Below are 17,666 nucleotides of genomic sequence, written 5' to 3'. Positions count from 1 at the left end.
TACAGCGTGGAAATATATTATTTACAAGACAAAATATACAACTCAACAAATATAGATTTGCACTCGATTAAGAAATATATATAAATATCAAGACATTTTTTTTTTGAAGAATTAAACTCAGTAGAGATCAGGACGTACCCTGAATGGGAATAAGCATCAGATTCCAAATGCAGCCTTGGTGCTCCCGGAAGTCAAAAATTGTATGTCAACTATTGCTTCATTTCACTTTTATTCAGACAAAGAACCAGCTTGAGGTAAAATATAAAGACCAACGCCATGCTCGAATAATTATACAGCATCATACTTTGTATGCGATAACCTACATGCTTCTTCTCATCAGATATTTGTGTTTTTCCCACGTTGAACATGTTTGCCGAAGAGGTTAGTAGCCTGGCAGACATGATCTTGCATTGCCTCAAAGATGATGCTGCAATTTAACCATGTAAATTACAAATTTATCTTGGGAGGATGATGAAAAAAATAATGTAGTAAGATTCATCTATCAATTAGACAATGCAGGTCTACTTCATCAAACTCGTAGCTGATTGACTTTCAATTTAGAACATCATGTGGCAGCATCCTCTGCAAAATTTACTTCATTTTGTAAGACTTGTCAACAACCAGGATGGTTCCTCATCCTTCCATCCAATTTCAGTGTATGTCTCCACTCTACTGAACCTGGAGTTGACATCAACTATAACAGTCTTAGGTTCATGCTTGTTCAACTTCATTATCTTTCCATTTTGCTGAAACTGATGTAAGCATCAAGCTTAACTGTTATTCATACCATTCATACTTTTGCGCTATTTACTATATTACCACTGACTTAGGGACTTCCAAGGAACTGATAATCTCGCTACTTGAAATTCATTTACAAATAACAGATAACCAGCCAGCGAAGAGTTAGTTTAGTTTTTGTTAGAGCTGAAAAGATAAGTGGAGGTGATGCCTAAGCAAGGGATCCATATGCAACTTATGAGAAAAAATTGCACAATGGTCTAAGGCCCACAATGATAGATCCTGAACAGTTGTATTCAGTGAAGAGTTACAAAGGAATTTTATAACAGGAGAGTATCAACTAACACTGGAACTTAGAAGACAATATTGGGATTGGCAAGGTGTAGCCGTGCAGGAGCTGGTATGGATATTGTGAATCAGTTAATGTTCCACCAGGATAAAGAAAGCAATAGAGTGACATATCACCATTTGAGATGGAATAGTCCAATGCAGCATAAGCTTGAGTTGCCAGACCTAGGACAATTGCTTGTTAATGTGTCAAAGAATCACTAAGATGAGAAGAATGCTACACTTAATTTTCTTTCTTAAAAACATAAGCTTATGACAAAAATGACAATTATTGCAGGTACAAGATTTATAACAGAAAGCTGGATAATGTTCGAGTTGTGATTGTGCTAGCAAAAGAGTACTTACACTCATTCTCCACCCTTTTGAATGAAGTTCATAAGCTCAACTTTTGCAGCTTCCATGATAGTAGAAAAATCAATCCCCACATAACGCCCCCTATCAAACAGTCTTAAGCAGTTTAGTTACTTTGGCTGGAAGGAAAGCCAGATTTTTTTTAACAGTATACTACTGAATTTTCTTGTAAGAGATCCCGAAAGAAGTGGGGGTGAGGAGATATAGAGACAGAGAGAGAGTGCTTCAAGAGTTCAAGCAATATGAAACTTTATCAAGTGCCAACCATATGGATTCAGCTAATGAATAAACCATGATCTGAAATTCCATCTGAAACTGAGACATTTTGCCGAAACTTTTCACGTTTCTGTCCTATCCAATCCAAAACCCCAGAAGTTGACATTCAACTGAAACAACCCTATAACATTTTCTTTAAGGTATGTTTTGGATTCAAAGCTGGATTTGACTTAAATCCAATTTGTACCTAACTGAATATCAACTTCATTGCTTAAATGCTATTAGATCTTATGTGATGCATTGAAAAATAAGATAAAGAAGATTATTTATCAAAAGAATTCTGAAACCGATATAATCAAATTAGAACCATGACCAACTGAAACTGACTGAAATATTTCATTTTTTAACAGAGGTGAAACCAAAACCGAATCTTCAAACCATGCATTCAACTTGAATAACCCTATAACATTTTTTAAGGTATGTTTTGTGATGCTAACATGAATGTGAAAATTATAATGTAGTAGCCAATAGTCGCAATAGGACAGAAATATAACGTATAACATACCAGAAATGACTTCTACACCAAGTTGCAGAGGGAAAAGCTGGGCTAGAGATGCCATACATAATCCGTGCGACAGCTCTTGGAGTGAACTTTAAAGATGAATTACTCTGCAGAAACACCTAGTGCAAAAAAAAACAAAGGCGCTCCTTATAGTTAAAATATATCAAGTATAGTTTAACAATACAAGAGGTAATGATGAGTTTACCTTTATATCTGCATGCAAGAATGGGCTGAAAATTTGAAAGATAATGATGTAAGTGTCAAGTGATCCATATAAACTTAATAATGCAGAAACTCAGAAATATTATTCTAGTCACATCTGATATTCTTAAGGAGACATCACATTAAACAGAAATTATAACCTGCTTCTTTCAATTTTAGTTGGGAAATCATCATCCAAGCTCTCATGCTTCTTGCAAAAGTAGTCCATAATCTTTCTCTGGATGCAGGGTGTGTGCAATGAACCAGAGCACCCACCAATTCTTTTGCAGTCTTTCGCAGCAAAGCTTGCAAGATTGAACATTGCAGCTAATTTTTGAACCTACTCATTTAAGAACTCATATATTTGAGTATACAAACTGGATTGTAATTCAAGTACTCCTTCGAATAAGAAAGCCAATCAATACCTCTTCTTTGAACCTCTCTAGAGGTTCTAGGTACAAAATACTAGTTAGTAGCTTGTAGATGAAATTTGAATAGAAAAGATATTAGGCAAAGAAAGTATCTTCAAACAGGCTCTGATTCATTTAGAGCATTCAAAGATGAACATATAGGAAATTGTGAATCACCTTGGATGTTTCAACTCCAGACAACCACTTTGTGAGATGAACCGAAAGAGCACAAAAATCATCTGGCTTCTTCATAATCATGAAACAGTAGGCTGGATCTTTCAATTCATATGTTATTTCTCCTAAAGACTGAGTTTGCAAAGAAAGATTTTTAATAAGAAATTAGTAGTAAGTATTTTCAGTGATATCAATAAATCCAACCAAGAAAAAAAATCTAATACACATGATCGCTTGGGACTGGTCAAGTCCAATACACATGATTAATATTTAGAGATCCGACAAGATGAATATTAGATATCATGATATCAGCACATTCAAATCAATTTTCTTTTCAAACCATTAAAAATTTAATGACAGATGTATAGAATAGTTTGATAAACTTCATAACAAAATCTTGTGACTAAATTTTTCTTCCATTATTTCCTCACCAAAACATATAGCTAGACACTTTTTTTCCTTCTCTCGTCTCCCTCTAAAAAAACTGGATGCGCTTGACCTCTAACATTGTAGTACTCAACTTAAGATGACAAAGGGGAGATCAAGTAAAATTTCCCAACCCAAGAACCAAAAGATTAACTCCTCAAAAACAAAATCCAAATTTAGTAGAACAGTCCTGAAGTGAGAGGATTACCCTAGATCAGAAAGAAAGGACTGAGAACACATGACATAAGACTCAAGCTGAAGTCCAACCTAAACATTAAGAAGAAACTAATCTAAAAGACTAAAACAGGTAACATGAAAGCAAACTTTTACTAACAGGAGTTATGTGACCAATTACTTGATTATATACTCCAGCAAAATAATTTCCCCATCATATAGAACAGCTAGCTTTTCAATCTGTCATGTAGGATTCGCTTTATCCAATACTTGTGTACTACAGCTAGTGATCCATCAGATTTTCAACATAAAGTAAAAAATCTCAGTATCTCACCATACAGAGCTCTATCAAAGTAACTGAAGAATTGGCTTCCAGGTTATTGTTTCCCATTTAAAGGAATTCCCCATTTTGACAAGAAAATCACAGTACCACTACTGTCATAATACACAACATGAAGATTCATCTTAATAAGAAATGTCACGACCCAAAATATGAATCATGACCGGCCATGCATTTCAATATGTTTGAGATACACGAAACCTTAATAATACTTTCTATGAGTACGATGGCAAATAAATAAATAAAATAAAAATTGCTTTATTAAATTTAAAATTAATTGCAATAAATATAAAACAATGTCAATATTTTTGAGTCTCTAAACTAAATAAAGAAAACTTCTAATCTAAAGCATAAAATCTAAAAGAGCAGAAAAGTAAATAGGTGAATCCTAAGTGGAGGTAGAGTCCGAGTACATCTCGCTTAGTCGCCCTGCTGACTATTACCTGAGATAGATAAATAAATGCAAAAAAAAAGAATCCATGAGCCAACAACTATAGTTCAGTGAGTGAAATCCACTTGAAAACCAAATAAATTTTAAACCATATTAATGTTGAATAAAATTAAACTAAAAGCAACAATATCCATAACAATATGCAATAGGCATGCCCTTTAAATAATAATAATGATAATAATAGAGAGAGTTACAACTTGTAACCTTGCACGATTTCAACGTATTAACATCTTTTCAATATTTATACTGTCATATGTCTCAATGGATATAAACCCTGTGAATCCATATCAACTAGAAGTCACCTCGAGATGACGCTCGAGACTTTTCTTCATAGTTGATTCGATTAGGATCATCATATGGTATCACTATGTGATCAACACATTTTGTCTTTTCCACTAACCGTTGAGAGAAATTAGAATCACCTAGGAATTTATCATTCATCCTAGGACTGTTCCCTAACCCCGCCAGAGTCACTTAAAAAAATCACCGCAGTGATCTAATTTAGGACTTTCCCCTTGACTTCCAGATAGACTTGAGTCACCACGGAAAAATCGCAAGTGATTTATACCAAAACTGTTCTCTAAGTCATACCAATACTAGTCTCGTTTTTCTTTTCACAAATTTTGATATTTGCACAAAGTATGGTGATGCACTGAGTATAATGATTAAATGCAAATATAAAATATAACAATTAGTTTTTGCACGTATGGATAAAAATAATAATTTTGCACATAGAAAATTTACATGGTCTGACAAAGGTACAAAATATAATAAAATAAATATGTGAATAAACCCACTCACCTGAGTCTAGGCAAGGCAACCAAAATCTCAAATCTCTAGCTCACGTACTAAAAATCACCACCTTAAATAATAAATAATAATAAATTTTTTAATTTGAATAATATCAATATTTTTAAAATTTTAAAACTAAAAAGAACTAAAATGGGTTTAATTTACCCATTGGATTGGGCTGGGCTACTGCTAACCCGTAGCCCACCCACTTAAATGGTTCGGTTTTGGCTTGAGTTAAACCCGAGCCCCACCCACAGCCTTTCTCTTCCGCGACCAACGCGAGGAAGAGAAGGATCGAGTTGCCGGCGGTGGTTCACGACCTACTCTCTCTACTATGCTCTCACCCTCTCTCTCTCTCTCTCTCTCTCTCTCTCTCTCTCTCTCTCTCTCTCTCTCTCTCTCTCTCTCTCTTCGTCATCCTCATGAGGTGGAGGAGAACCCGTTACCGACGATCGACGCCGACGACGACTAAAGCCACGAGGGCTCTTCCAGAAGGCAACCATGGCGCAAGACCAACGGCTTAGAGCTCTCGAGCATGAGCAACAGTAGTAGCAGCCCGAAGCCGCCGGCCGGCGAGAGTTGCCGACGAAGACAAAATTCCCAATTTAGGTATTTCTAATTTACTCTATTAAATTTTAATTAAAATTTATGGATGGGAGAGAGCTTACCAACGAGTAGTATGGTGGTCTTTGATTGCTTTGGCAGTGCTCCGACGATCTAATTCCACAGCGACGACACCGACGGTGAGAAAAAAAAAAGAAAACGAAGGAGGGGAAGAAGAGAGGAGGGAGAGAGGGCTGAGGGGATTGAAGGGAGAGAAAAAATTTAGGATTTAATTTATAGATTAAGATGATCAAATCTAATCCGATTCGGATTAGATAAAATCTTTTTTGCGCCTCGTCGCGTGCCGGAGAGGGAGAGGGGAGGGGCTGCACGTGCACCCTCCTCTCTCAACCCCCCAATTTTTTTTTTCTGAATTCGACAAGAAACTTCTAGACAACCATTTGAGTCCAGTGGGCCTTTGAATTCTTTAAAATTCTTATCTTATTCAGAGAGAACGAACTATGCAAAAAAGCTATATTTTTCTCTAACTCAAACTAGACATGTACCTGCTTGCAGCACCAATGTAAATGCTTTAACTAAAAAAAATATTAGAAGATCAACATTTTGGACAACCATTCTGTCCATGAATGTGTATATCATCAATTGAAAAGATTAACTGAAGACTCGTTTTAGAGTCTCTAGATGAATGATTCAAGATAATTTCCGGATATGCTTAAAAAGTCCAAGAGCAACCAAACAGATCTTCAGAAATATACCAAACTTATTTAATTAGTTAATATCTGGGCAAACCTTTAGGTTGTACAGCTGATTTAACACTTCAATAGTTGTTATTCTCAGGTGATTTGCAATTGTTGGTATATCAAACACGTAATGCCCTTCCTTTGTGTCCGGCCTGCAACTGCCGTACAGCATCACAGAAATTAGAAATTCACAAAAATGCAGTACACCTTATACAGAAAAGTGCCACCTAGAAGGTAGGATAGATATAAGACATACTTCTTCAGAATCACAGCAACTAATATATCCTTCTCAGAAAGCAATGCAGGCGTGGTCTGCAAACAGTGGATTCAATGAAATCAACAACAAGAAAAACAGTTCGTATAAATAATGTCATAGTTATTTAATCTGTAACAAAAGGAGGTTAGCTTCTTGTAATGATTATCTCCATGGACTTAATCAATCCTAATACTCCATGTAGAATGATCAAATAGAATAAATTAGTAACAGCCAAATGAATTAGAATCTAAATAATTTCACTGAAGTAGGCATCTTCATAAATGGCCAACAGCAGGTCATATTCGTAGTTCACAAAAGTAATGTTCACTTTGAATTTAACGAGACTTCAGTCAGGCATGATGGAAATTATGGGGCTGGAAACTGCATACAGAATAAGTTCAGCAAAATCAATATGCCATATACTATAAGAGAGTCATGTAGCAAGATAAACACACTATATCCCTGTTTCTGAGGTGCACTTAAGGTTGAATAAATATAAAAAACGAAATTTCTAACTGGAAGAAGAAAAAAGTGCACAAGAACAAACCTAAAGGCGAGATATGAAAAATAAGGACCGCATGTATCATGTGCAAAAAGCGTGCGGCCAACGTTGAGAACGGGCAGAAAAATCTGAATTTGTGACGAATTATATACAAAGAAATAACATTAAGCAGCATAATCAAAATGAAAATGATTCTGACCATCTGGCATTGTACAGCACTGTTATATGGAGCAAGTTACCAGTGCTCCAAGGAGAAAAAGTAAATATGTTTTCCTGTAACTTTTGACTAATGTCAACAGGGAAGAGCATACTTATCATTGGAGTTCATAGTCTTCATGTTTTCAATGTTCTTAGTACGATACAAGAAAGATACAGAATGTGCCAACTGCCAAGTGAGCCTAACTAGCCTATAATCCAATTCTCTTATGTCTCTGTTGCATCTAGGAGTCTAAATTCATATGCTACTGACGTCTCTAGAAGAGCACAAAATCTAGAAACAATTTATTGACCCTCATACCATAATATTATGCACAATGTTAAGTCTTGTGCAGTTCTGACAAATTCTTAAGCTGTCTTGATATTCAAATGAAAACATGATTATGGTATCAAGTGAAAGCATTCCAGTTATGCATACTCAACTGAAAACCCCTAAATTATTTTGTTCCTGATCTGCATGTCTATTTGGGTTTCTTTCATGACATCTATCCATGAAAATTATGGCCTCACAACTGACAGATTGCATGACAGGAAAGCAAACAGCAAAGCAAAACAATTTTGTCAGAGACATGATGTGAAAACTGTGGGTAGCCAGCACTAATATAGCAGACTATTGAGATCTTTGGCCAAAAGGAGATGCTAGGAAGTGAATGGCTAACCAAAGTTCAGGTGTTGGTGGCACTACACATCTTGTGCAGGATATTTAGTGCCAGAGGTTCCCTGGACACAAAGGAAAATGGTGCTATGGTACTCCCTCTGTTAGTCATTCTTCACTGAGGCCATGTGTGCCTGTTGATTTGAATTTTATACATGTTTAAGTTATTGACTATTGAGTTGCAGTAGAGTCTAGCCTGGACCAAACCCAAAACTAACAACTTAAGTCCATCTATCTCTAAGGTTATTGGTTTACAGAACGTAATATGCTGCAGAATATTGAAAGCTTAGGCAAAGCAAGCCCTTAGCTTCATCTAGGTTAGTTATCATGGCAACCAAACCTATTGCTCTCTCATATATGCTGCAAAATCAGCATCATGACGGCGAGGGTTCCTATCATGTCAGCAGAAGGCTATGCAAGATAATTCTCAGGAGGCACAGAGAGACGTAGGTAATTTTGTTATTTCTCCGGAGTTATCTCTTGCTGAAAGATTGGTGCCATTTTGTTAATAAATCTGGTGATGATCACAACACTCCTGCAAAGTTCCGAAATATGGTGCATATGGTCTAAGATAAACATAGAGTAAAGACGTGAAGCAAGTTGCTTCCAACAATTTCTAACAAGACGAGACATTCAAATTCAAGTGTAACCACCTTGGTGAAATTACCACAATAGCCAGTAACAGTGAAGGACTAAAAGAAATGATATTCATATTTCATGCATAATATGTAGATTGCATCTATCAAATAAAGCACCAGTGTTTAAATAAAGAGGCAAATCCACAAGTTTTCTGAGAACCTTGTGAAAATATAATGTACATGTGACACTGAGCTGCGGAAGTAGGCGGAGATATTGCTGATCACCTATTTCCAGCAGTGTCAGGACTGTTAAGAGTACCTTCAATCAGCAAAGAATCTTCATAAGATTAAAAGAAGAAATTAAATCTGGTGCCTCTAAGAAGAAACAAAGAATTAAGAACATCCTCGAACTGTCAAATCATCATAAGAATAGAAACTCACGTTTAAAACTTCAAGAACACTAGAACAAAAAGGCCCAAATATGGCAAAACAATATTCTCATAAGTACAAAGAGAACAAACTCCATGAATAATAGGAAAGAAATATTAGACTTGATTTCATTCAGATTACATGCAATTTATGTCAGTAAACATGGTAAAATTAAGAAGTAATGAAATTACAATATAGTTAACAAAGGTAGGAAGTTTGACTAGAAGGAAGTGAACAGGAAATGAACAGGCTAAAGAGATGGACTCAATTAGAAGGAATATGAAAAACAAGATGAATTTCTTAATTCAATGTTCATCTATGAGTAAAAAACTTTAGTCAAATTATGGTTGCCAAATATCATGCGCGTTCAGCTGAGTTTTTCTAAAACCAGTCTGCAGTACAGCTGAGTTTTAACCTCCTGAAGTTTACAACACTAATATTACTGCCGCAACAGTGGCATAGAACTTAGTGTGACATCAAAGGGCAACGGCGTCCTAAAGCATATAAAGCATAGACTACAACATAAATGGATAAAGCAAATATGGAATATCTTTAAAAATGAGGTTATGATATGCTAGATACATAGATGAATATTTAGGTTTCTGTTTCTTCTAATGAACACTTCGCATTTGCATAGGCATGTGGTTCATTTTCTGAGAACTAATTATTGCTTCTAAATAATCAAGTGTCTCCAACTCTCCATCTTAGCAGGAAGGAGAGAAAAAAAACTCGTAAAAAAACCACCCATCAGATATAGAAATTCTCAATAATTTAGATTGAGGAGGAAAATAGCAAATATTATTGGAAACATGTGTGGAAATTTTCAAATTCAAAGGAATGAAAGGTACGATTTATGATTTATCATAGATGCACATACTTATCAATCTTTGTAGAAATTAGAAAGTCATGTTATAGAAAGGACTAGCTTTCTTTCTTATTCAAATATTCACTCAATTAGCAGCTTAGTCTGAAGCACCTGATATTCTCAATGGAAGGGAAAAAGCTAATCATCCCCATTCTGCTCGCTTTTCCAGATTTCCCTGCCATTTTCCATTGCCAACCTTCTTCTCAATTGTTGCTTGAAAAAAGTTTCTTTTACTGGACTCTCATTTGTAGATAAGAGCTGAGTGGAAGGAAAGGATTCATATAGCCAACCCAAATAATTAGTGGATTCTGCTTTGTAACATTAACTTTTACATGCCTGGTGGAGTTTCCCTCAACCATTGCTTTCTTCCCTGGAACCTCTCTTCTCAACAAGTCAAAGACAAACGTGAAAGGACAACAAGAGAGAAAACAAAGAAGAATAAATTCGAGTACGTTTGAAGGCTCATCGATAGCAATTCTCAAACACAGAGTCCAATCTATCAGATGGCGACAACTGACAGCTTGATAGCTGGGCGTGTGCACATTGGACAGAAATAAATAATTTACTCTGTTCAGGAGCCCTAATAGAAGGGCGTCCAGCTCCATGATGCTCCTGAATCCTGCCTACAGACAATCTGAGAAGGGAGTTTCTATGACTAGAACTTATGGCCTCCTGGAAAAGTTGTATACTTGTATCATTCTAACCAGTACCCAGTCATCCCTACCTCCTGGTATCATCAAATTTGTCGAACCGATAATTTACTCCCACATCTAAATCCTACCAAACAGGTCTGGTTTAATCATAGCTGAGCTGGCCCTTCTAATCCCAGGTTGCAGCCCCTAAGACCCTTTCCCTTCTGGCTGGCACAGTTCTCTGTTCCAGTCTGCTCCAAAATATACAATTGAGGACTCACAAAATTGTTCTAAAACAGATGAACACAGTCATCCAACATTGGGGACCGGGACTCACAAGATTTGACTCAAAGCATCCAATTATGAACCTAAATGGATCAACCCTTATCCAAATGATTAAAGTACATGTATCAAATATCATTGCAAGTTTGCAGCTATATGCTTATAGAAACAAAAAAGAAAGATGTATCTAATGTCTGTGACTAAAAATAACCTTATTTTAGTATACGAAGCTTGAAATGCTTTCTAAGAGCCTTCATAGTTCAAATGTACAAGATTCACATAATAAAGTAAAAGAAAATGAAACAAAAGAGCAAAGAAATTAAAGAAGAAAAAAAGGGGAATAACAAAAATAACATGAAGAACATATAAAGCCAAAAAAAAAACCTCTTCTTTTAAATCAAACTTCCGAGCTGCAGATTCTTTAACCAAGGAGCAAACTTCCCCAGTTAAATGGACATCATTGGAGAAAACTTGGCAAAGAAATTTGCTTATGACATGTTCATCAACACCATCACTGAAAAATTATTACTCCAATAAATTATAGATCTTATAACTTATAAGTTTTAACATAAAAGAAATATGTGAAATAGCAAAGTAATTACCTGTATAAGAGGCTGCGAATCTTGTAATAAGTTTTTGTATCGAGGAGGAGGTGGCAATAAGATATCCTACCATCCCTTCCAGCACGTCCAGTTTCCTAGAAGGTCCATTGCTTATATGCTTGAGAAACTTAGATATTTGAGAAAGGAACAAAAAAAAAATTGGAGTCTTGCAAGTCTTATCAGATCTGTAAAACTCTAATTGCCACCTGAACATACTCTTCCAAGCTTTCCGGCAAGCTATAATGAATTACCTTTAGAAGTTAAAGGTCATATGTCAGTAGCAAGAAAATAATAATATAATATCACATCATTCTGTGCTGGGCTCTTGAATATCTACTATAAATTACAGAAAACATAGAGCACCTTGAATAATTCTTCTTGTTAGAAAGAGAAACAGGTTTCAAGTCTGAAAATACTATAATATGGAGTTATCTTACCCCTTCAACATCACCCTTATCAAGACCCATGCCAAATGCCACAGTCGCTACAACCTGCCATCACGACAGTAAGTTAATTCACAAATTTTCGCTCATGAATGGCTACAAGTGTTTCAGCAAACCAGGATAACATAATAACTAATTCAAAGGCATTATAAGTTTATAACATTCAAAATAAGCATTTATTACCACTCTTATTTTGTTCGAGCAGAAAAGCTCCTGTATAGCACTCCTACTTTTTGCAGGAATGCCACTATGGTAACCCTGAAGAGCAATAAGCAACTGAGAAATTTTGAAAGCAAGTAAATCAAATACTTTTATATTCTATCAAGTGGAAAAGCAGTTCTGACCTTGGCAGGAATATTATTATCACATAGATATTTGCTGACCATATCAGTTTCAGCCTGCCAAGAAAAAAGATACAAACTTATGCCTTCCTGAAAAGGTCAGCACTGAGCATGAATCACTAGTGATACATGAATACAGAATATACAACAATCACAAACAGGAAATTTTATAAGATTTGTTAAAATGTAAAATATAAAATCTATTGTTCTTGTTTAGAGTAATTGGTGAGTTATCATGATATCGAAGCAGGAGGTACTGAGTTCAAAACTCCCACACTAGGCCTACCTTGTCAATTAAATAAAAAACCTTTACCCATCTAAGTCAATTTAACTTCTTAAACTTATCAAATATGTCTCAAGCCCAAGAGCGATAGAATGTAAAAAGATTTTAAAAAAAATTATTGTTCTCTAACAGTTTAAGCTTTTAGAATAATTGGTGAGTTCACAAGATCTATTCATATTGAGTATACCTTGTCATGAACACATATCGGTCACTACATGTCAAAGCAGTTTACTAACCCCATGACATTTTCTAGTGTCTGGTTTTACCTTTTTCCTTTATTAAGTACATCATTTTGCTACTGAAGACAGTAATATAAATTACTGCTTTAGATATCACATATTTGGATAACTGCATCAAAGTGTAGGTCTGGTCTCGACACTAGAGTGAAAATACTGAATGAAACATACTTCCACATTCGATAACTAATCAAAACATTTTAAGCAATGTAGAATTCTGTCATAACTTAAATTCTAGATGATAGATCATTTTACAAAATTCATTTATCTATTTCACCAATTATGTATGAATATGGTCACAAACAATTAGACATTTAGAGGGAAGTCAAGCAACTAGAAATAAGAGTGGGATCACAAGTTCATCCTGCGATGCAGTCACTTAGTCACTACACTATGTACTAAGTATTAACCACCTTTTCAGCATTAATTCCAATAGAAGCATCAAAGTCTTTCAAACAAAAGCTCAGTCATTAGATACCCACATTAATGCAATTATCTTCAAACAAAATTAAAGAAGACTAACCTGAAACTTACAATAAACAATAATGCTTCGCATACTAACAAAAGGAGAAGACTTCAACAGCAACAATAAATCCTTCAATCTGCAATGTTCAGGTAAGCTGTCATGAAACGTGACCCAAAGACAGGCACTACGCCAGTTAGTGGGCAAAGCTAGGTTGGGATTGAGTTCTGTTTTGTGACAAAGTCACAAAACTAACAGCAGTAAATTACTTGCCTATTATCGCTCAAGCTTATAGAGAGTTGTAGGTTTTCCCTTATTTGGCATGTCCGGATAAGATTAGTTGGTGGTATTTCTAAAGCATTCATGATGTCTTGCAGTGTTTGAGCTGTTGCAGTTGCAGTCATTGCAAGGACACATTGAATATTCAACCTTCTTCGAAGTAATGATGCTCTCAGCCTCAAATATGAAGGTCTGAAGTTATGTGACCTATGAATGAGTTCAAATTATGCACTAGCTTATTCAATACAAACTGAATTCAAATAAAAACAAGGAACATGCAACTAACAATATGAGCATAGCAAAGAATGTTATGTAAACTAAGAAGCAAAATAAATGGGCCTTGTGATGATTAAGTCCAGGAATGCGTGCTAGTCACTCACCATTCAGAAATGCAATGAGCTTCATCAATCACCACAAGTGAAATAGACAGGGCATCATCAAATACTGATAGAAAATCTGCATTTAGAAATCTCTCTGGGGAAACAAAAAGCACCTAATCCATAAGAGGTAAGTCATTAAATGCTTCAGGGCTAGCTATCCATCAACTTCACTGGCCTGACATGCAGGCCAGAACATGAACAAAGATTGAAGAACATATATGTATCAATGTATTATAAGTGCATTTATCAAGCCAGCTGGCTTATGGTGATAGATAAACATACGAGTTAAGACAGTATATTTCCATAATCCATACAATTCTGGGTGATTATAACAAAAAGCACCACATGTTAACTAATCCAGAAAATTGGGGCATACGGCTCTGTTGTTGCTTTTTGCTATATGTTCTCTCTTATTTACAGAAGGTAAAATTTGTCTGAAGTGTCACCAAGTAATGAGCATCCGCCAGTGCCCTTGAAACTTACCTATGAGAATGCTGTGAACATATTGATCTATGCTGAATTCAGAATTAGGATAGGAAAGGTTGCAATAAACAAAACTAAACAAAGAGCAGAGAGATAAACTCTAACTGAATCTTCTGTGGTCATAATAGCTAAGCAAGAACAATGAGTTTGGGTTTCATAAGCAGCAGTACAGGACAGCAAGTATAATTTAAACTAGACCATCTTTCACAAGATGCTAGGAGTCAAATCAGAATATCTGTCCAAAAAATAACCAACTACAGGTACAACTGCTTGTTCGGCATCACAGCAACAATTAGCATATGATTCCGAAAGGTAATGTTATTATATTTCTGTAAATTGGTTGTATTCTCCATTACTCACAGAGAAGATAAATCTTCTCTCAAGAACTTGTGGTTTGGTTATAACTTAAAAAAGTGAATCACTAGGTGCTTTAAGAACATAACAAATTTTCTGTCAACTAATTCTCCTAGATATTTTCCTTACATAGTACCACTTTATATAACCCCAAACAGAGGAATATGAAGACAATCGCACCTTGATTTCTCCTGCATGAAGCCTATGCAAGGTTTCGCGGGACTCTTCACTTGTCTGAAATAAGAACATGAGATTAAAAAGGTGTAACATCACAATTGCTATCAAGCTTTTGAATTCTCATGAGAGAGGAAGTGGACTTAATTAGTTACCTGATTGCTAGAAAGAAGACCACCTGGTATAATTGGAGGCAGTTTCTTTAGTTGATCGACCATCAAGGCCAATAAAGGACTCACAACCAATGTCACCCCAGGTAGGATCAGAGCAGGCAGCTGATGAAACCTCAACAGTCATAAACTAAACTTCTCAAAAGAAAGAAATCTATTCTCCTATCAGATTTTTATGCTCCATTAGTTATTTTAGCAGCACCTATCCATAGTCACACACCGCAGCAGAGACCATAGACAATGTCATGCATTCAGTTAAGCTCGATGTCAACAATATGCCAAATATATAACTAACAGATTTAAACGACAATATGCCAAATATATAACTAACAGATTTAAACGGTACCCCCATCAAGGACTAAATCAAGTTAAAACTACCTGATAGCACAACGACTTTCCAGCACCAGTGGGTAGCACCAGCATCATCGACTCCCCACCAATCACTCTCTTAATTGCATCCATCTGTCCCTCACGAAACGAATCATACCCATGAGTCAGCTTCAGCAGATTCGTCAGATTCTGCTCTGATGGGTCCTTCTGAGATGCCACAACAGCCTCGTCCACCAACTTACTGCTGCAATTCACCTTCTTGTTCTGCTCCCACTGTGCCTCCAAAATCAAATCATCTTCCTCATTACCGCAAGTCCCTGTCTCTGCTCTAGACCTCTGTGCCCCCGATCTCCGCCTCCAAGCTCGCGAAGACATGGAACTCTTCCTCTTCCCATTCTTATAGCCATATCTCCGCCCATACCCATTAATATTTAACCGAACAAAATTACCCTCGTTGCGGCACTTTGCCCGCTTAATTTGCTTCAATTCGGGCACGTCTAAACCGACGGAATTAGGGTGTATCTTTTTGAGCTTGGCATGAACTCCGACGGCCTCACCCACCTTATCCGTAGTATCTGTTGGAATAACTCCTCCTTCCACATAATTATCTTTGCAGGGTCCTGCATCCTTGCAATTCTCGAACTCTGAAGGATCAAAGGAGGGCCTCCGAGATTTGACGAGGCGGGAGAAAGAGGAGGTAGAGGTAGACGTGGACGTGGAGGTGCCGTTGGGATCGGAGAGGCGGGAGATTTTGATGGAGAAGGCGTGGGGATTAGGCAGAGAGGAAGAGGGTAAGGACGATGGATCGAGGGAGGAAAGGTTAGGACTTGATTTGGGATTGAGTTTGAGTTTGGGTTTGGGTTTGGGTTTGGGTTTGGGAAGGGAGGAAACCCTAACCCTAGATTTGAAAGGAGGAGGAGGAGGAGGAGGAGGTGGCGGTGGTCGTGGTGGTGGAGTAGGAGGAGGGGGGTTGGGGTGTCGCGGAGGAGTGGAAGAGATGTGGGAGGCGTCGGAGTCTGAATCGGAATCCATTGGAGAGGGGGAACGTAAAATTGGGGAGGGTTAGAGAGTTTTAATAGCAGTTTCTAAGTAGCTGTATATTTTCCCGCCATTGGAGCTGAATGTTATTGGAAGATGACTTTTTTAATTCGCGCTGTTTTCTATTTGGAATTTTTACATGATTGCCACTGAAAAAGTTTAAATATCATGATCACAGCTAGGGGTGGCAAAATAAAATATTAGGTCCAGATTAGCTCGATTCAGGCTAAGTCGAGTTGGAGCTCGTTTTGAGGATCGATTTGAATTTCAAGCTGGAGCTTGGGCAAAATCGGCTCACTTAGGCTCAACTCAAATATAATATTTATTAATATTACATATATATATATATGTATTATTTTTAACAAATTATATTAATATATAGATAAATTTATATATAACACCCTATATTTTAATAAAATTGTTGTTTATCCCTTATATTTTTACTATTTACAAATCGAATCATATGATTTAGTAAATATGTGCTGAAAATATCATAATCATAATTAGGAGTGGCAAAATAAACGCCGACGGTGACGTGCGCGGGGGAAAGGGCTAGACCTGCCCTCCTCTCACCTTTGCCTAACAAAGCCACCCATTTGTCAGGCCAAGATCTGTTAAGGGAGAATTATTATTTTGAATTTTAGATTTAAGCTTGCATTGCTTCCAAGGGAAAGGTTAAGGCATGGCTTAAATTCTTCTATAGTCACCCTCCTTGCCCTCGTAGGAGGAAATGGGGGGATATTTGATCTCATTACACACTGAAGTATGTATCAACATTTTCAGAAGTCCAAAGGCGCTGCTAATTTGAATGGCATAGCTCCTCTTTGCTATGCCACTTTAATCCTACTCATGTTATATTAGTCTTTCTTCTTTTTTCTTTCCTATAGTCCTGTCAAGTATGGATATTGATACGGGATACGGGGATATGATAAATTTTAAAAACTTAGATAAGAATATGGCAATAAAAAATTAATAAAAATATAATTTTAATATATTGCAAACTAATATAAATATGGTTTAATGCATATCATTCTTACTTATCTTGTCAATGTTTTGTAGGTACCTTTATAACAAGGGTTGAAAAGTGGTAAACTTATGAACTTTTGAGCAAAAGAAGAGCCCCATAAAGTTTGTCACACATTTAACAATAGATATTTATAATTTGTGCAATGTAATAATAGATTGAGC

The 17,666-nt window shown here is 36.3% G+C and overlaps 1 protein-coding gene across 3 annotated transcripts; it reads right to left on the bottom strand.

Moving 5' to 3' along the window:
- Positions 1-95: 95 nt before the first annotated feature.
- LOC140798187 (ATP-dependent DNA helicase Q-like 5) lies at positions 96-16,508 on the bottom strand. Of its 3 annotated transcripts, XR_012110800.1 has the most exons (22): positions 15,489-16,508; positions 15,096-15,215; positions 14,947-15,000; positions 13,930-14,042; positions 13,544-13,756; positions 13,331-13,409; positions 12,292-12,345; positions 12,131-12,205; positions 11,942-11,995; positions 11,711-11,755; positions 11,505-11,599; positions 11,287-11,416; positions 8,915-9,013; positions 6,744-6,799; positions 6,537-6,645; positions 3,004-3,132; positions 2,578-2,756; positions 2,421-2,445; positions 2,219-2,334; positions 1,432-1,521; positions 526-678; positions 96-427 (listed from the first exon to the last, which is right to left on the bottom strand). XR_012110800.1 is itself a non-coding variant. In XM_073151949.1 (21 exons), exons 1-20 carry the CDS (start codon positions 16,470-16,472, stop codon positions 1,434-1,436), a joined length of 2,817 nt encoding a protein of 938 aa, XP_073008050.1. In that variant the 5' UTR covers positions 16,473-16,508; the 3' UTR covers positions 285-427; positions 1,432-1,433. The 3 variants fall into 3 exon arrangements, 2 of the variants coding, with proteins under 2 accessions (XP_073008050.1, XP_073008051.1); XM_073151949.1 differs by lacking the exon at positions 526-678 and having other exon boundaries at positions 285-427; XM_073151950.1 differs by lacking the exons at positions 96-427; positions 526-678; positions 1,432-1,521; ... (2 more) ...; positions 2,578-2,756; positions 3,004-3,132 and adding an exon at positions 4,175-4,383.
- Positions 16,509-17,666: the final 1,158 nt, after the last annotated feature.

The sequence above is a fragment of the Typha latifolia genome, chromosome 11 (genome assembly GCF_019914945.1).
Source record: "Typha latifolia isolate L0001 chromosome 11, TyphaL0001v2, whole genome shotgun sequence".
NCBI classification, from domain to species: domain Eukaryota; kingdom Viridiplantae; phylum Streptophyta; class Magnoliopsida; order Poales; family Typhaceae; genus Typha; species Typha latifolia.
This window is presented reverse-complemented; position numbering and strand designations above follow the sequence as displayed.

Excerpts from the sequence above, each read along its gene's own strand:
- LOC140798187 (XM_073151949.1), bottom strand. The coding sequence starts at position 16,472 with ATGGATTCCGATTCAGACTCCGACGCCTCCCACATCTCTTCCACTCCT. Across the intron at positions 15,001-15,095 it reads GTCTTCTTTCTAGCAATCAG|ACAAGTGAAGAGTCCCGCGA; the intron begins GTAACTAATTAA and ends TTCTTATTTCAG. Across the intron at positions 2,446-2,577 it reads ACTAAAATTGAAAGAAGCAG|CCCATTCTTGCATGCAGATA; the intron begins GTTATAATTTCT and ends TCAAATTTTCAG.